The sequence below is a fragment of the Charadrius vociferus genome, unplaced genomic scaffold (assembly GCF_000708025.1).
Source record: "Charadrius vociferus isolate BGI_N301 unplaced genomic scaffold, ASM70802v2 scaffold341, whole genome shotgun sequence".
In the NCBI taxonomy this organism is placed as follows: domain Eukaryota; kingdom Metazoa; phylum Chordata; class Aves; order Charadriiformes; family Charadriidae; genus Charadrius; species Charadrius vociferus.
Genome location: NW_009646847.1, coordinates 820,451 through 840,478, shown reverse-complemented (window position 1 = coordinate 840,478; position 20,028 = coordinate 820,451). Strand labels below are relative to the sequence as shown.

At 49.0% G+C, this 20,028-nt stretch overlaps 1 protein-coding gene across 1 annotated transcript in view; it reads right to left on the bottom strand.

Moving 5' to 3' along the window:
* The window catches only part of ZFHX3 (zinc finger homeobox 3), a 113,570-nt gene that overhangs the window by 27,441 nt on the left and 66,101 nt on the right, over positions 1 to 20,028 (bottom strand). The window contains 1 exon segment of the mRNA XM_009894075.1: positions 8,046 to 8,153. Within this exon segment, the coding sequence (XP_009892377.1) occupies positions 8,046 to 8,153 (108 nt within the window).

Here is a 20,028-nt window from a genome sequence, read left to right as displayed (position 1 = left end):
GGACCAGGGAACTGTGTTTTCACTGCCCGATGGAAAATAAAATTCCATATTTGGTGGTGCCTCCCTCCTCAAACCTCCCCTGACATTTTCTTGGAGCAATTACTCAGCACCACGAGCCTTTGGACCAGACCGACCTGCCTGCCGTGCCTGCACAGCCCTGCGGCTGGAAATGCCCACGACGACAGCCGTCACCCCTGCTCGGGTCTTGCAGAGGAGCATCCTTAAAACAGCTGCGGTTTTCCTCCTGAAATCCTGAGACTGGAGTGGACTGTTTTATCTGTTTTCATGCTCACACAGCCTTCACCGCTGGTGACGGGCAAGGCCAGGCCCTGTGGTGCAGACCTACCTGTGCAGTTCCATTAACAGCAGCTCAGGAGCCCCGAATAACGGTGCACAAAGTTTTGGACTCAGCCTCTCTGGCAGACAGTTGCTATCCCGCAGAAACACACAATTTGTATTAACACAGCAAAAATAACTCTGAGAAGGTAACTCCACCGAGAGACTGCGGTGACAGAAAAGCGGTGAGAGCCCCGCTCAGGCCTCCCCAAAAAGGCACCTGGATGTACAGCACTGCTACAGCGCTGCCCGTTTGTTACCTCGTGTCTTAATAATATATGGTTGAATGTTTCTTTCTGAAACACTGTCTGTTTACATTCCTTATTCCCTGAAGGTACCATTTGTTCTAATAAGATGTTGTAGCCATACTAACAGGCCTGTATATTGCCTGTTGCTCTACAGTATTTTTTCAACTCTGTATTTGATAAATAACGTGATCGCATGATAGACAGAAGTAAATACACAGAGATTTGCAAGCACACTTTTGTACCCAGACCTTCATTGCTGCCTTTCAGAAACGTGGCCCTGAAAATGGTCAAATAATTTGTTTTTCTAATGCTGTGTCATACCTTCAAGCCTGCAGTGAGCATGAACAACTGAATTACTATTAAATATTCATATTACAGTGTCCAAAAGCCTCAGCCGCCACCAGACTTTTCTGCCACACTCTGTACAAACACAGAGCACCCAGAAAACGTTGTGGTGAGATACCAGGCAGCACAAGACGCACGTGGAGGCAATGCTTGCCATCACGAGCACCACAGCTCTTCCCCGTGGCCCTGCAGATCAGCTCATCTCCCATCAGCTCCTGGAGGAGGTCCTGGGAGCTGCCGGGAGCGGTGCTGCTCCCTGCGCAGTGCTCTGATGCCACGCTGCCCTGTGAACCAAGAGCGAAGGTGCTGTGAGTGAGAAAATGACCCGCACGGGCTGGGCCAGAGATACTGCAGCAATGGCACAAAGTTACAGACCCATCCCAGAGGTTACGAGAATCCCGACTGTGACCCAGGGAGCAGGAGAGTCGGCGAGCGACATGGGTGCAGGCGGCCCTGCCGTGCCAGCACGCTGGGACAAGGGTCCAGACACTCACAGACACGTGCGTGGCAGCGACCGCAGCAGAAGCTGATCTTAGCACATGAGTAGCAAAACGCTCCGGCAAACATACCTGAAAGAAAAGGCCTGGACCAAAGCCAGAATGCTCCCCTGTTCCGCGAGTGACAGCTGCCTCTTTGCCACTCTGAGTTAAACAGGGACTTGCACCAGGCAGAAGGAAAGACAGGGAATGTAGAAAATCATCCCATCTTGTGCACAGCATGACCCCACCTTTGCAAGGTGGTACCCTAAAGCACTGCACCTTTTCTTCCAGCAATGGTGTCTAAGATTACATCTTTAGAACTGTGGGAAATCTTGGCTTTTTTAAAAAATTACAACGTGGCTGAAAGAAAACAAGCAATGATATTTTGTATTTACGTATTTCATATGGTTCTTGAGCCAGCTATCAATGTCTGAATATTACTGTCCATTTCGACTGAATAAATATTTCAACTAACCTACCATGAGAGTGAGTATCAACTAACTTATTAAAATCAATATGTTGAGACTGGAAGATAGTCTAACCAACAGTAATTCCATTAACTCCTTAAAACCAGCAAGAAAGGATCACCACCACTGCTGGGCAGCACACAGCAGAAACTACTGGTGAGGAAAGAGCGAACACGGAGAGTGGAGATTGCAGAGCCATCAGCAGAGACCTGCTTGCTGAAGAACATGCGTGAAAAGTATCCGAAAACAGCAAAGCAGCCGTCGGAAAGGCTCCACTGCAGCACAGTGATTCACTCACCAGTGCCACCGAGAAGGCCTCTCCATGATCCCGGACATCCTATAAAGCAGAGAACTGCCACATGGATGGGTTTTAGTATGTGTTATCACCACTGGGGAGGGAGCAACTAGGCTTTACTGTGGTGAACAGGACACACGTGTGCTTTCAAGATTACCAGCTGGCAAAGGCAGCCGGGAACTGGCAGGGAGCGGTGCGGGCAGGGAGCGCTGGCTCTGGTTTGGGGATGTGCAGGACCATTTCTCCCAGCTAGAAGTCAAAAATTCTTCCACCTGGGCCAGATCGGTAAGTTTGTGCTATTTATTTTTTAAGTAGCCATACTTCGCTAGGTATTAACAGAAAAACAAAGTTCATGAACAGAAAAACAAAGAGTCGCAAAAACCATCAGGCAAGGAAGAATCAAAGATGGCGTGCAAGCGGCCGGGCTCGACAGCCCCACCAGAGCGGAGGGGGCCAGGACAGGGCAAGCCTGGCAGCGCCAGGCCAGGATGCTGCACAGAGGGTGACCAGGAATGCTCTGGGGCCGGCCGGCTCCAGCCAGCGGGCAGAGCCCAGGGAGGATCCCACGGCCTGCCCTAGGGAAAGTCCGATGGGCCTTTGGGGTCCTCCCAAGAGCCACCGCTGGGCCATCGCCTCCCCTTTGCCCCCACAGAGAGCAGAAACCCAGCACCTGTGGATGCTGCCCGGGAGCCTGGAGCATGCCCTGCTCCGAGCCCAGCCTCCCCAGCGAGCCATGGCACGGGAGCATCCAGCCCGGCCTGACGGTTTTCCTAAGCTTGACCTGGTGCCTGGGACCCTTTCGTGTTTCGTAAATCCTCAGGAAAAAAGCAAAATTACAGCGTGCTTTCGCATCGCCTCTCCTAGGTTTCCTTCATGCAGAAGCCAGAGTTGAGAGCCGCTCCATCGTGCCCCTCGTCCCCTTCCTCCCAGCCCGCTCTTGCCCTCGTCTTTGCTCTGGTCCACAGAATATCCCAGCCATTAAGTGCTCAACAAAAGCCATATATTAAAAAAAAAAAAAAAAAAAACCAACAGAAAAAAGCGGCAGTGGGGGGAGGGGCAGTAATAGATTTCCGTCAGGATGTGCCTGACCTGTTTTTTTCAATTTCAGTAATTAGAAAGGCAGTGGGCCTGTAGGAATTATTCATAAACTGCAGGAGCTGTGCAGTATACATTTATGTTAAACATGTCAAATCCGATTGAAATCATGCCTGCCAGCACCATACTCCATAAACACACTTTTCTGCAACAATTTCCCAGCTCTCGGCAGCCCATTAATACCTCCTTTAATAGCAATCTACCACGGATTCGAATCAGGGACGCTCCATTGCACTAATTGCTCTGTGTTAGGTGAGCATCATGAATTAAAAAAAAAAAAAAAATCATTAAAAAAAATAAAAGCCCTTCAGGCTAACCCTCTAGAAATATTTCATTTCAATCTATATTTTAAGTAGAGTTTGTTTCTTGTTTTTGTGGAAAAAAAAATCTGATATTCTACATCTATACAACTGACAGTGCATTAAGAAAGTCTCTTTCATAGCTGGGTCACTGCAGATGAAGTGCTTTTCTCTAGTCAGAAAATAAATATAAGCCCCACCTCAAATCTCAAAAGTCTTGTACTGATCTACCCTGGTCTGATTCGGGCTTTAGCTGGAAATCTATGTGTTGAATATTAATCATTTACATCCTGCCTTAAAAATGGAGTCAGCAATAGCCACCATTGCTTTCCTCCTTGCTGGTTTGCTTGTGATAAATCTCACATTAGTCATGATGAGATAATTTCTAAAGCTCAGCCATCAGGCAAAGAGCATCTCCCTTCTCCAGCATGGAGGTGGATGGCTCTGGAGCAGAAAGAGAGAAGCAGGCAGGGCAGAGGCAGCTCCGGCACGAGGGGGATGCACCGAACAGTGCTTGAGAACTGCTTAATCCCACTGCTAGAGAGAGAGGAAAAAGAGAAAGCAAACAGGTCCTGTCTAGCAAGAGGGAACATCAGCCCTTCTCTCTCCATGCAGTATTTTAAGACTCACGTAACAGGGTTAGTGCCTGTGAAGCACCGCTGCCTGCTAGGAGTGTAGGGGAACAGAGGCAGCACTGCTGAAAACTTTCCAGAAATATTTCAGGACCCACGATGTCTGTGAAAATCAAGGTAAAATGAATCCTTATTTGGGATGGAGTTTTCCACATGTATATTTTTATGGAAAGTATTACCTAAAAAATGTTTCTGCTTAAGATTATTCCATTTTAAAATAAACAAAAAACTGAATCGATAAATTTATTTTGCAGCTGAGACATTTTTACAAATTTACAGAAAGGTTTTTCCTTTCAGTGCAACACTGACACTGGTGCAGCCTGCCACATGTGGATGTACCTATTGCAGAGCAGTCAAACAACCCTGACTCATCACTCACGTGTCTGTGCAGAAGGAGCTTGGGAGACACACTCGACATTTCATTAGAGATCTCACAAATCTTTAAGAAAGTGGAAGAAATAATCACCCAGTGTGCAGTCAAGAAACTGAGGCACAAAAGGTGAGTAAATTGCTAAGGAACGTAATGATCAAATTGCAGCCTGATGAACAGAAAACAGGTCTATCAACCTCCACTTCAACACACGATTTATTGGCTTTGAGCCTGCACTTCTTTCTCACCTATCTCCCACTTCCACAGAATTGCAGGGCTCAGAGGTACCTCCAAAGGTCAGCCGGTCCACGCAAAGCAGGATAAACTCTGTCTACTTCATTCCCGACAGCAGCTTGTCTAATCTTCTTGAAAGACCTCTGAGGAACCTTCCCAGAAAATCTACTCCAGTGCTTCACAAGCTGTACCAGGAGAATTTTTTTTTTTTAATTTATTATCTAACCTCAATCCTTCTCCCTTCAATTTAAGCCCATTACTTCTTGTTGTCTATATCCTGAACATGGAGAACAAATTATTTCCTTCCTTTCAGAAGCATTTTATGCACAAGACTTATCTTGTCCTCCCCTTTGGTCTTCTCTTTTTGGGTCAAAAAAAGTCCGTTCATTTCATTTGCTCCTCACAGCTGACGCTATGCAGACAATGCTCTCTTCTGGGTGATTCGCAGTGTTTGGGCTTTCTGAAATTGCTCCTCAACTTTCTTGACACCCCAAGCTCAGAAGTGGACACAATGTTCCAGAGGAAGCTTTCCAGCACTACAGAAACACACCCATTCCATAATATTTTCACCTACACCATAACACTTGAGCTTCATTTTGAGACTGTCCTGAAAAGCAGCGTCAGAAGTCTTCCTAAGGAGAGGATATGAGTTACTGACTGCAAACAAGACCTTCTTCACACAGAAGAAAATTAGGTCGTGTTGACATGATTTGTTCTTGACAAATCCGTGTCGACTGTTACTCATCTCATTATCTTCCCGTCAGTACTTACAAACAGTTGTTTGGTCAATTCCCAGGAAAATCTGGGGCAAAGGGAGCTGGCAGGTGTGCGGTTCCCCAGCTACTCCTTTAGTGAAAGATAAGCACCATGTCTGTCCCCGCACGGTACCTCCCCCGTTTTCTGTAAATTCACAAGAGATAGCAGCTGACAGGTCTGAGGATGCTTCAGTCACTTTCTCAAAAGGCCCAGGTATGAAGCAGCAAGTCACTGAGGTGACAACGTTTAGCCTATCTAAGTACTTTGCAGCCTGTTCTTTCACAGTTGGGAGGATGAGCTCTCCCCACAGCGCGGCTGACACAGGCTGCTCTGGTCTCTCACACAGTTTGTTTAGAGAAGATGAATGCAAAGAAGGCTTCATGCTCTTCAGCTTTCTTGACATCATGGTTGATAGCCTTCCCACCAGGCTGAGCTGGCTCTCTTCTTGCAGTCTCCTCCTACAGCAAGTGAATGCTTCCTTGATACTGCCCATTTCCCTCCTTGGTTATACCTCAATTTGTACCGTGGTGATTTGATATTCCTGTACATGCAGACACCACTCTTCTGTGGTTGTCATGAATAACCTCAACTAGTTTCCATTCCTTTCCATGCTTGAGGAACAGAAGGGCATGGTAACATAGCCGTGGTCCCCAAGGGAGCTCAACAGCAGAAACAACACAAGACTGAGGTGTGGTACCTGTATCCACTGTACATAAACAGGGGATAACATGTTTGGGGTTTTTTGCTTTAAAGTTTGGGGTAATGTTGTTACATGTTTGAAAGTAGGACCTGAATTCAACAACAGCATGTGCATACGTCTTGCTGAGGCTGCACTCTTCAGCCCTGCAACAGCTCTGGACAAGGCTGGTCCAGAGCTCTGGGGGCTTATGTACATAGCCTGCATTTTCTTTCGTGTGTTGTCCTTTAAAGACTCAACAAAGCTGCCCATTTACCATTTCTTGTCTGTTGTTTGACTGACAAACACCAAAAATGGGTTAGGAATTTCACCGGCAGGATGAAGAAATAAAGCCATCCAAGAGTTTCTGGACCGTAAAGGGTTTAGAAAGTTTTCATTTTTCCTTACATGTTTTAACATAGAAAAATAATCTTTTCACATAGATCAACTAAGTGCTTCAGGTTTGGGCAAAGGGCCCTATGTACCCTTTAAGAGGTGTAATAAATATACAATACGTCTTTCTGTGGCACTTCACAAAGCGTGATTTTGCTTAGGATCACACAATCCCACACAACAAGAGGCTAAAAATCACCTACAACGGAGCAAAATCAGCATCTCTGGGTTGAAGAATGGGTCTGTGGTGGGGAGTGACACACAGAGCAACCTCTGTGACTGCAGACTCGACTGAGAACATGAGCTTCAACAAGCATTAAAGCACAGCTTGCTTTCTTCGCCAGTTTGGACACATCTTCCAATGGTTGAGATTAAAACTGTGTCGAGGTGAAAGACCACATTTCAGCCTTTTGAAGACTGTGTAAGATGAGGTATCTCTTTGGCTGTGGCTCACTAAGAGGCAACCTCAAAGATGGCAGGAGAAGGCTGCCTGGAAGAAAGGTCTCTGTGCAGACTGAGGCAGGTGCAAGTTTTGCAACTCTAAGTCTGCAAACTGACTGTGCTACTGTGAAGAAACAGAAACGACGAGTCTGAGCTGCTCCATCCTGGGTCAAGAAAAATGACCTCCTCCACACCTGAAGCGGTCAGCAAGTGCCAGCTGAGAAGGGGAATGGCCCTGTCCAGAGGAGGACAATCTTGCAGCTGCTTTCTGCTCGAAGGCAAGGAATATTTAAAAGATTCCTCCCATTCACCTCTGCAAGACAGCAACTATCTTCTGGGCAAGACAAAGTAACCTAATCCCTTCATAATTAATCCACCTAAGAATTTTGCAAAGAGAAACCTTTCAGATTCCACTGCAACAACGTAAGTATTGTTGCACATCTGCAGTTTCTGTTTCAGGATGTCACGGGTCCAGCAGAAAGTGAGCAGTTAACAGAGCGCAGGCACAGGGTCTGCCTCTCTGCTCTGCCTTTCGGCATCAAAATCTTGCTACCAGAGCCAGGACCATGACGAAAAAGCAGGCTAACAGTCTCTCAAGTCTTAACAACATAGAGTGGGGTTTCATGATATGTTTAATCCACCCTAAGTGCTGGCTGCTGCCAGAAAGGGCAGTCCCCTTCTCCCTCCTCCCCTCCCAGCTGGCGATTCCCACTGCCCGGGTCAGGTCCAGCAGGACTGAGCACAGGGGAGCTCCAACCCACTGCCCCAGTGTGAGCCCGGCGCTGGCAGGGGGAACACATGACTGACCATAAATAAAAGTACACGAGTGTGTCACAAAGCTACACTTAAAGACTTCACAACACTTATGTCATACTGACAGTGCTGTGTGGTGCGGTCATTTAAGGAAAGAGTTTTGCAGACCGCTGCTCTTGCCGCTTTCCTTTCCTGGATTTGAAGAAAAAGAGGGACCAAAACCCACCTGTCCATTTATTCTGGTCCTTGTCCCCTCCACTCTCTTGCTCCTTGGCAGGTTCTTCAGCATCACCAGCTGTTTCATTGGGCCCTTCTGCATCTTCAATGGATTCTTCTGAAACAAGAGAAGCAGAAAGCGTAAAATAAAAATGGAAATCAAAACAGAAGAGCAAGTAACTGCTATTGAGCAAGAGCAACAGCCAGCGCTTAAGCACAAGTATTGAGTGGCAGATACCAATGTCACCCAGCGTTCTCCCAACACTACCTGCTAGCTGGTCAAGAAAGAAACTACAGAGGAAAAACGAAATGAAGAATCTCTCCCACTTCTACCACTTATAGCTACTGACGTCCCCTGTGATGTAAGGTACAGTAAAACATTTGCCTGGTATGAGAAGGTTCTACCCAACCATGCCATGGAATAGAGAAGTGTCTGGGACTGACTGGAGCCTCCAGCACCTTCAGCCTCATCCTTCCTCCTCATCCTCATCTCAAGCTCTTCAGACCGAATGACACCGCGTAGTACTGACCCTGGTCACCAAGACCCCCAAGTTCACCACAGAAACACCACCATTCACATCTGCTCAGACAAAGCAAGGAGCAGCACTGTCTTCTGCAGACATGGCCCTGACACAAGGCATGGGAGAAAGCAGCTGGAAGGTCTTATTTTCATCCCAGTCATGGGAAGAGTTTGAGCACACCGGCAATATCATGCAGGTGCAAAAGCATGAAGGTGAAAAAATGCTCAGTGAAGCGAAGAGCTGAAAGCTCGGAACAAAACACAAAGTGCCACTGCCCCACCCATTAACCAAAGCCCCGGTGTGCCAAGGCTGGTGGCACGGAGCATGTCGACATGGCGCAGTGCGGCTCCACGCAGAGGCACCCTCATCAGGTGCGATACTGGGAGCAAGACAGCTGCAGCTGCCAGACCTCTTACACCGGGCTATAACAGCTATATTATCATCTAATATCTTGGGTATTTATGTATAGCGTTTGCAGCAAGACAGCTACCATGTAATTGAGGGGGCTACATCAACATTGGGAAGAAAGGGCATTTTTAAGCCATTATATCCTCTTCTAGGCAGGATAGTTCATAATTTTAACTTGCATTATCTGGTCATGGTAGATCCTAGGCTATCCTGAGGTTTTATCTGAACTACCTAACCAGTTAAAGTACCCTCCCCATCCTCCCCCTAACAAAGACAGAGCTAGAAATCAGGATTAAAATATATATATTAGGAGATTGCAGATACTCAGCAGTGCCCTTTGAGAATGACAACTTAAATCAGGGAGGAACTTGTAAAAGCATCCAGAGATCAGCACTGATAGAACGTGGAAGCACTGTGATTTATACCCTACCCCTCTTTCACTTTTTTAAAAGCTGGAAACTCTTGAGAACTGCAGGGATTCCGGTGGTCTTTTTTTGTCTGGGAAAAGAGGACCCCAGAGTGAGCAGTGTGATGGGTGGCATCACAAGGTGAAGGTACCTAACACGCAGGAAGATACAAATTACTGATGCGGGGGTGAGATGAGCACTCTGCCTCGCGAGACGAGTGCTCAAGTTTGCTGGAGAGAAGGGCTGTGAAACCAGCAGCTGGATTCACGTTTCAGAAATTAAAATTCCAAAATTTTTCCCACCCTGGGGAAAAAACAGCAAACCACCCCCACTCCCCCAAACCGCCTCGCTGCCACCAAAATGCTGCCAACGCAGGGTGAGAGACAGCAAGCAGATTTCAGTCGCTTTTATGAAAAACCTTCATTAAGGGGTTTCTATTATTTTATCCAAACCTTCACTTTAACCTCTCCCTGGACACTCGGCTTTCTCTGCCGCCTGGGCTGCTCCCTTGGGGACAGCTCCCCGGGCGCTCCGGACAGCCCTGGCCGGGGCCGGCCCCCCCCCGCCCGCTCCGGGCCCCGCTCCGGAGCCCCCCCAGCCCGGAGCCCCCCGGCCCGGCCCGGCCGAACAACAAAGGGTGTCCGTCGCGCCGGCACTCCCGGCTGCGACCCGGAGGTGTCAGCATCGGCATGGGAGGAAGAGGAAGGGCGACCGGCTGCCGGGCTCAGACGCTGTCTGGGCTCTAACCTGAGCATGTGGAAATAATACACGTCTTCAACTGCGCTGTCTGGTTCGAGGGGAATAAAATAGGACGTTCATAAGCAGTTACACCATCTGTCTTTATACCATCATCATCATCAACAAGGGAAAAAATAGCTCTTTAAAATGGATGAAAGCCCAGGCTGACAGTAACCGGAAAAATGTGAGCTATGAATACCAATAACGGTAGAGAATGATTAAAAAACAAGGCTACAAACAGCAAATCCTCCTGCCGCGCTGGGCCTGCAGCCCCTGGTGCTCGCAGGCACAGCAGGTCCCAGCGCCAGCCCTGGTCGACGCTGGTCCCGAGTTCTCCCTGAGCCCGGGCCCTGGGAACGGCTTCTCTCTGAGCACAAGATCTGCCTCCTTGGCTCAAACGCCTCCGTGCTGGGCAGCCGGGCTGCAAAAACCATACGCGGGCTTCAAACCTTTCTCCTCCCCCCTCCAGTCTGCACTGATTTTTTTCTGAAGAGTGTTTTTTCAAAGCAGGACAGGACAGGAACAGAGTATGAGACCCATCTGCCCAGGGAGGCTCTGAATCAGCTGGGAAAGCCCCTGGTACCGTCCTTACTTGGCTCCTCACTCCCAGGGCCTTTGCTGAGGACAATCCTCCTGCTCCTCTCCCCAGCACACCCCAGGAGCTCCCTGCACCCGCGGACCCCGGGGGGACAGCCGCCTGGCATGGAGACTTGGGGAAGGGGAAGCGTTAACTCCTGGCTGCCTCATGATCCTCTTCCAGCAGACTTTTTTTGGAAAGCAGGATTGACTACGCTCAGCCTAACTTGTTTTGCAGCCGCCAGTGTTTGAGCTGACCCCAGGGATGGTTGGGAGAGCATCCTCAGCCACACCATTCCTCAGCTGGCTACATGCGCTGCAGAGGGCTTTGAACTGCTGATCCTCCAAGAGACTGCACGCAGGGCACGAGCACGTGATCTGACCCAGCTTCGAACAATGAAATCCTCCAACACTGAAAATAAAATGCAGCAGAGCTCCTGTTCCTGAAAGATTTGCACCCACGCTCACTGATGACAGCTCTGCAGCTGCTGAGTTGCAGTGGCAGCTCCGAGGCGCGATGGCAGGTCTGGGTGGCAAATGCTTGTGCAAAGAGCACCCGACCATCTATCCTCCTGCATTTCTTTGGGGCATCCTTCTGAAAGGACAAGACCGACATCACATCTGGTAGGGAATGGTCTGCTTTTCGCCTCAATATGCTGCACGCACAACATGGAGCTTTGGAAATTCCATTTTAATTGTCTGCAAATCCTGGTGTCACGTTGTTCCCGTGCTGTGTTCGAGCAAAGCTGACCATTGTCTTTTACTTAATGTCTGCAGACCCCCATAGGGCAGACCTGCAGCTGAGTGTGAAGACTACTTCATGATCAGCTCCCAAAGACTGAACGAGGCCGTGGTCAGCAAGATGTAGGGAATTTACTTCCAAACCACCACGACCCTTTTGTTACTGTTTGACCATACCTCCTTGAGGCTGTACACACTGTTTGTCAGCACTCATTCACCTAAGAGATTAACTGTGTTTTCCTTAAGGAGATTGATAAAAACTCCACCAGTTGTTTTGTAGTTAAAAAGGTACTCGGCTTAAAACTGTACGTCCTAATAAGTGTCCCAATTGGGGCCGATACCCATAGGGTAAGAAGTCCCTGCAGTATTTCAGCAGTATACTGGGAGCGTTTGCAGGTCTCTGCAAGGACTCTAACCACGACTTTAGGAGAGCGTGGTGGTGGTGCTGAACCCAGAGGTGTAGAGATCTGCCATAGAGAATATTTCGTAAGAGGCGATGGGGTTGACTCCTGACCTGGGAACCTTAATAGGGGGCGGCTCTGGAAGGCCAGAAATGCTATTGTAGCCCATGCCCAGAGGATGCAGGTGCTAGATCGGTGCCTTTGGTTTCCAAAAACTGCAACTACACAGGGTTTCTGAGCTCACGAAGGGTAAATAGGCTTCATCCTCTGTGGGGAGCTCGCCAGGGCAGATGCAAGAGGAGTCCCATTGCAATGTCCCACTGAAATACAAACAACACAACCTACTCATGGGTCCCCATGCCAAAGTGCCATCCACAAGGCTATGATGCTTTATTAATACATTTTGTTAAAGGAATTTTCCATCTGCTCTGTTCAGATCAACACCAAGAGCGAGCAAGTGTAACTGTGGGGCACCTGGAGTCAAAACAGCCTGCTCTTCCATCGTACCAAATCTGCCCCATGCGAAATCCTAGGAAGAGTCTTTTCTTCCTTCATGAATAAATAATTTTAGACAGTGGCATTTCCTTTTAATTTAAAATTAAAACATTCACTGGGCCGGGGGAGGCGGGGGGGGTAAGAGAGGGAGAAGAGTCTGGAAAATTATGAGTATCTGACATCTTCAGATGTCAGGGAATCTCTGACTCAGTTACAGACAGAAAATGTGCCTGAATCCCTGCACTCTGTCGCACAGGACCACAATGCTGCATTTCTGTCCCTCTCAAAACCCAGAAAGTTTGAGGGTTGAAGAAGTCAGCAAATCCCGACTGGATCCAGGCCAGCTTGAACAGCCCAAGACCTCTCACTTCTTCTCTCAGCTGGATTTTCCTTAACAAAACCAGATCTCTTATCTGAAGGGATATGGGGCATTTCAGGGGTGGCGGAAATGTAAGGATAGGAGAGAAAGAGCGCGTGCTTGCCTCCCCACCCTCCGGCAGGCTCAAGAGCTGAGAAACATTAGCTGTCATGAACCACAATCAAATCAGGTTTGAAATATTTAGCAGTGGCTTGGAAAATGCGGTGGTGCAGCTCTGACAGGCGAGATGTGCAGACACCCATTTTCCATTATAATGGAAATATCAAGCCTGTTCTGAATATGTATAACCTAGAAAAATGTATTGATTTTTCATTCGGCATTAAAAAAATGAAATACCCTGCAGCTGTCAAAAGCCTTTTGTTAAAAGCTCATCTTTCCTGGAATGAGGTTTACCAGAAACAAGTTTTAATTGTACACAGGGTCTCTCCTTTGAAACAAAAAGAATCCCTGATGCTCCCTTTTTCAGGATAAGCAGCCAAAAAAGCCTGTAGAAAGACAGGATTGAGACCTGGCTGACTTCTGCAAGCTGACACTGTCAGCAGAGGTGACAGCGATGGCCTATGTGCAGTCAGCTGCACGGCTGCACATGCACAGACACGCGTGCCGGCACCGCCGTGCCGGCTCCATGTGAGCTGCCGGCTGGTGAGGGGCAGTTCTCCCCGCTGACACCGGGGTCACACCACTGGGCTGCGGCCCAGCACGTTTCAGAAGTTCAACTGCTTTAAACTAGTTTAAACATAAGGTCCCAGGGCCCTGGCAGGAGATGTGCTGCGGTTTGGGTCCTCGTGGAAGCAGGAAGGGCTTCAGGTGGTACACAGAGGGTCGACGCCCTCCCGGACCCTGAGAAGCCCACGAGGAGCTCAACTGCCCCTGAGCTGTGCCAGGGTCACTGGGCATGGTGTGGTGCTGCTTGTCTTAACAGCAGCTTTTGTTCAGCCGTCCCCAAAACTGTGCCCACAGGGCATTACGACTCAGAAAGGATCGCTCACCCCCAGCTCATCCGGATAGGGAAGAGGGATGGGGAGGGTGGTCCCACCTCACACCATGCCCACTGGCCAGGCACACTCGGCTGTGGGAACAGAGCGAACACAGAGTCAGGGAAGGAGGTCTAGCATCAACCAGTGCCCCCAGCGCAGAAGGACATGCGCTTCCCCAGAGCCCAGCTGACCTGCTGCTGCTGCCCTGCACGTGCAAGTTGACATCTCCCCACAGGGCTCAAAGCAGACACCCGTACCGGGCATCCCACAGAAGCTTTAGCAGGAGGCAGGACACTGCCCCCAGCCACAGCCAAACCTCTGCTGCAGCAGCACTGCACATCTATCCCCGCTCCCACCAGGCAGCTCGAAAGGCTGCAGGAGTCTCTGAACTGTTGGCGATGGCCATGAGTGCTGTTGGGCTCCAGTCTCACAGCCAGCAACACGGTTCTTGTTTGGGGCACGCAAAGCTTCCCAAGCCAGAGGAACAACAGTGATTTGTCTTTTGGTTTTTGCTCCCCAACTAGTACTTCTAAACACTCATGCTGCCAAGGGATGTGTTTTGGCGCACACAGCTGCAGGTGAGCAGCCACTGGTGCTGCTGAAGCTGTTGGCAGCTCACAATGGAATGGAGCAATGGCAAACCCCACCACTGCCCACCTTTCACCTGGCTGAAATTGGAGTGAGAGCACAGCCTTGGAACAGTTTTGTGGAAGAACAGAAGCTGCCAAGGGTCAGGACACAGAACAACACCCTGGAAACAATTCGACTGTTTGTTTGTTTGTGACCAGCCCAATAGAAAAAAAAAGTTTTCCACCTCTCCCTGACTTGCAGACTATTTGCATTTGAAGATGAGACAATATAGCCACATGGAAATGTAGGTAAAACCATCTTCAGAGGTTTTTCTGCCGCCTTGTATTTCTCACCCAGCTCAAGCTTGTCTGGGGCACGTCTCCTAAGGTAACCTTGGCTACCAGACAGTCACTGCCCTTGCAGCTCAGATTCAGGATGCATATATATGCACAAATACACTCTGTGCTAGCTCCTAACTGGATTATTCTACATAAACTATTATTCCTATCATTTTCCTAAAAGGAAAAGCAGTACCCCAAGCAGTGAAAAGAAAGCACCAGGCACAGGTTATAAGAGGAGTGCCACGGAGCTCCAGTGCTGATGCAAAAGCTGGTGGGTGAGTCCTACCATCTGACAAAAGGCTGCAGAAAAACAATATTAATCCTACATGTACATAGGATTAATGACACTTATTTCCAAGATGTCCCTGTTTCAGAGCACGGTCAGAGCATATCTGTGCTGCTTTCATTGACAAAAAGAAAATGCTGACTATGAACATGCCCCCAAGCTGATAAAGCCATCCTCAGTTGCCTATCTTCTCAAGGCAGGGAAAGTTTATCTGGCTTTTGTGCAGTTAACTATAAAGGCAAGTGTTCAGATAAATAAAACAAGAAATTCAACAGCAAAAGAACTGTTTGAGAACTTTTAGCTTCCGTTCCTTTGCTTTCTGCTCCAAAGATAAAATGCAGAGTTTTTGGCCAGTCTCCCTGAACAGATCTGAAAATTCTACAACAGCATCCAGGTCTCTGGTTATCTCCCAAACAAGCTTCTTGCTCAACAGAAATGAGATGACGCTCTGCCAGATGTCAGCATCTATTCTTCTTAATTATGAATGCTTTTACTAATACTGTTATTATTTTCGCATTCGGTCACTTTATCTGATTTACCAACTCCAGCCAGAGGTCCCACTTCTGGGCCGCACGTGGCTGAGAAGTGCCCAAAGTCAGGGGGCAGACAGGGAGGACCGATACAATCCCGCAACCTTTGGCTTTGTGCTTTTGTTAACAAAATGTAGCAGCACTAGGAAAGAGAATAATGTCATCAAAGCCAGATAATTAGAAGAAAAAACAATTTCTGTTTTAAAAAAATAGAAGCCAGTGGTCGTGAAACCTGTCTTTTTTAAAGAAAGAGAAGAGTAGGACAACAAGCAGAAAGTCAAAGCCCATCCCATCTGCTTTATCGGGCACAGATCTCAGACGGGGAGGGAACAAGCTTGGGGAAGGCCTCGACTGCTCTGGAAACCTTCACCTCTCTGGAAAGCTGGGCAGAGCCTTGCCCCGCAGAAAATACCTCTACCAGAAAACAGCTCTGCATGAACAAGCCAGCTACGAGCCGGTCCCATCTCACAGTCGCCGACTGAGGGGTGGGTTATCCAGCAAAGGAAGATGGAGCCGGGGATTTGGGCAGCGCTGTTATGTGCGCTCAGGGCTCCTCACAGCGTCAGTTCCTCATGCACCTTCCAAGGCATTTGACAGCACTGTGGCTGTCACTAGAGATACCTCTGGAGGATGCAGGTATCTCCATGCAAAGGGACAAAGTCCAAGAACCCCGTCTCGGAGATGGCACCGACTTCTCCCTGACCCTGGGTACAAGGCTGTCCTTTTTTTTTTTTTGTAAACTGCGATAAATCCCAACGGGGATTTGCCCCCTTGAATTTCAGCAGAACTAGAAAGGTTGCTGTTATTTTCACACATGAAATGTAAAAAAAAAGGCAAATTCCTTGAGCATGTTTGTAGTGGAGCGTGATGTGATTGTGTTGTCATTTATGGGAAATAATCGCAAGCCCATCTCTCCCTTTCCCCCCATTTTCCAGTCCAAATAACCATGAAAAATTACACTTCAATGTCAGGAGGACAACAAAGGAGGGGCTTTCTCCTGCGGCTTGACGGCTTTTCAGCCCCCCCTTCTTTGGACAAAAACTACCTTCAATTCTATTTCATTTTAAACATGATCTAACAAATGCATCTTGACAAGTTCCTTTCTTTTTTTCTTTTAAACAGTATTTTGCACAGTTTAACCTAGCTCCAAACCGGAATCAGCTGGAAAGGAGACTCATGCAAAAACACAAACACAGATCAAACAGCAAAACAAAAGAAAACCCATCTCCAGCTTCAGGTCTGCAGGGAGAGGACAGCGCGGTCTCCAACGCAGAGACCCGCAGGAGGAGGGTGAGGAGACAAAGGGGACCGAGCAGAGAGGATGAGGCTGGAGGAGATGGGGTGGTAGAGGTGACAAGGCAGGAGCGCAGCAAAGGCTGTCGGGTGACAGGGAGCGCAGCGCCCAGCCTGAGTTTTGTTAAGGAAGGGAGCAGCAGGAGCCCTGGCCCACTGCAGATGACTCCCCACCCCACAGGTGTCCTTACTGGGACCCAGTATCCATCCCAGGTGCTGCCAGGGAGCCTTGCGACAGCTTCTCCCGTGGCCACCTCCCCAGCCAGCCCATAGCTGGTACGTCAACACTGCGCTATTCTCATCGGTTACTCGCTCCTGTGAAGAGGTCTGCTCCCCACCAGCAGCCCTGCCCCACCACCCACTTCTTGTCCTCTCCGGTCTCATCCCTCCGCTCTACCCGCTCACGTCCCTCCTCGCACCTCCTCCCCGCCCCAGCTTCCCTCTGCTAAAAATGTGCAGTGAAATTGTCAAAGCAGAGAACGGCGCGTTTTTAGAGACACAACTGGAGGACGCTAATGGTGCTGACCTGTTCCAGGCTCCCTGCAAACTCAGCGGCGCAGCATCGCCTGCGCCAGGCTCAGCCGCACTGGGAAGTGGCTTTGGCGACTTGCTGCAACCACGCGGACACAAGCACGTTTTCAGCGAGGCCAAGATGCTTCAGGAGATTCACATTCCACCTTTGAGAAAATGCACCGGCACTGCGCATCTGCACGTCCTCAGCTGGGAACGTGAGCGGAGCAAGGTCTTCAAAGTAAGAGGTGCTTTGTGCTCAGTATGAATAAGGTCACTCCAGAGAAACTTTCTAGATTCACAAACAAAAACAGTGCCAAAGCCAAACGGAAGTTAAAGCTGACTTCAGCAACTCTGGGACAAGGCACATCTCGAGAATATTGTAACTCTAACAAAAATGAGCTATAATTAATTCATGCTTAGCCTTAAGGGTTGGATACGCACAGGAGTGCTCCCACCAACCTTAATTCTGCCCTGTAACATCATCATAGACCATACTTAAATCAAACACTAAAATGTCCCTTTCCTGGTTAGTTTTTTTAAATATACAGCTCCTACAACTCCTACTCTGTTCTCACTCTCCATGATATCGCTCCAAGGAAAAGTTAATTAATGTGCCGCTCACCCTCTTTCTCCCCCTCCTCAAGCGTTTCCCAACCTCAGCGTGTTTGGAGTTAAGTTTGGCTAAAAACTTAGGAAAGCCCTAATTATAGTGTCCTGCTTTAGGGACAATTAAAATATTCTTGCAACACATTACACCATTTGGTACAGACACAGACAAAGGGCAGCTAAGGCAGAGCGGTGGGGCGGACATGGCAGCAGGGGAGCACGACCAGCTTGCGGCTCGGCGGCCGTGGCATGGGGGTCTGCGGCACATCAGCATTCCTCACCCCTGGTAAGGAAAGTTTTTTTGTTAAGAAGAACAGGAAAAAATGATCAATGGTTCTAAGCAAATGTCTCTGAGGACTGTTTGCGCACGGAGTGAGTCCAAACGGGTCTGAAGCGGGTGGTCTGGTGGTTGGTTCATTCTTGACTAGGTCGCAGCAACGTCGGCTGCGGTGGTGTGTCACCAGGCTCTTCCTGGAGCTTATTTCTAGGAGCTAACAATATATACATGAACATGGCAAATCATAAGTGGTCACACTAATATATATAGTGAAAAATAATATCCATCCGGGGCATGCTGCTGCCTGCAAGGCAGAGGAGGTCGTGGAAGCACCGGAGGGACCTGGCAGCGCTGCTCGAACCACCAGAGTCAGAGAACAAAAGGGGCGATTTTCTGCTGAAGCAGATGAGAAGTGCAACAGTGACGCAGAGGGGAGACATGCAGCTGGTGGTGGCAACCTCTTCAATTGCCAAAGACATTTCTGCAGAGAACCTTGCAGGCTTTTAAGGGGCCTTCAAAGTGAAAAGTTGAGGAGTATCCCCTGAGGCCCCTGAGAAGGACAGAGCAGATATGCCCAGCAGGCCCTGGTAGATACAACACTGACGCCAGCCAGCTGAGGGGTTCTCGACACTTTGGTCGCCAGAAGTGTGCTACTTCCACAGGTTTATCAGACATAAAAATCAGCCCTATATGAAGTTGCGATACCAACGCTGCTTGGTGTGAATGGCCGTGGTCTCACCCCTCTGCTGAAGGACAAAGGCCATCGCAGTGAGGCAGCCCCTCAAACGCAGAGCTTTGTTTTCAGCCCTGCCAGCCCACAGTCCACGAGCCATCCTCTCCACACCTCTACCCCTCCACTCGTCCCCTATGCCAGCCCCCATCCAGCCACACAGAGCTCTCTGATACCAAACACAATTTGGGTTGATGTAGAAGAGGTAGCAGATAACATACACGAGCTCTCATATGCACAGCAAACACCTGCTGACGAGAACAGGCAGCGGAGACGCAGAAAAGTCACAGCTCTACAGCCCTGGAGCTGTACTTGAGGACACACTTGAGGAGCCCCACATCACCCACCAAGGTAAAGATGGCCACATCCTAGAGCTGAGCTGCCCCTTCCCCAGGTTTGGGTTAGCGGCACTGGCAGAATGTCAGTAATTGCTTTTCCCCTTGTACTAACAAGCTTTCAGCAGCAGAAGATTTCAGCTTCCTGGAGCCAACAGGCCCTTTTTCTCCACCTCTCTTGGCTTTGAGTAATTGAAAGCGACTGCAATCTCAGCCCAGCTCTCTGGTGTTCAGCTGTACCAGGGAGGTCAGAGAAAGTCAAGTGAAGCCTTTCCATTCACCTCCCCACCACCGGCGCTGCATTACCGCAGGCAGCCGGCTCTGCAGCCCAGAGGAACGGGCAAAATCACGGGGGCTGCTAACAGCCAAGGAAAGCCGAACACAGCTTCTCTGCAGCAGGGCGGGAGGGCTACCCATCATGTCCCTGCGCTGCATCTGATCTGCAGAGCCCTGCTGACCCCTGGACTTTGTTTTTTTAAATTATTTTAATTTAAAACAGGAGATGGGTTTCTTTTCAAAGAAACTATATATTCGTCCTTATTTTTTTTTTTGTAGCAAGACAAAACACTTTCCCCTGTGATGCCCATATCCTTTGTCACACACCACGGAAAGATCTTTCACTCGCCATCAAATCTAAAGATAAAGATGGAGGGTGCTGAATGGCTGCTCTAACTTCTGAGTGAAACGCAGAGGACCAAGGGAAAGGGAAGAGCACGGAGAGGCTCCCAAGGAGATGCTGAAGGTACTCATGGCTCACAAGCTGCCCGGTCTGCGGCCAGGCAGTTAGGCAGCACCGGGTGGGGTAATGGCCGGTGGGGTGGGAGGACAGAGCCTTGCGGTCACCCTGCGACACTCCTCAGTGCCTGCAG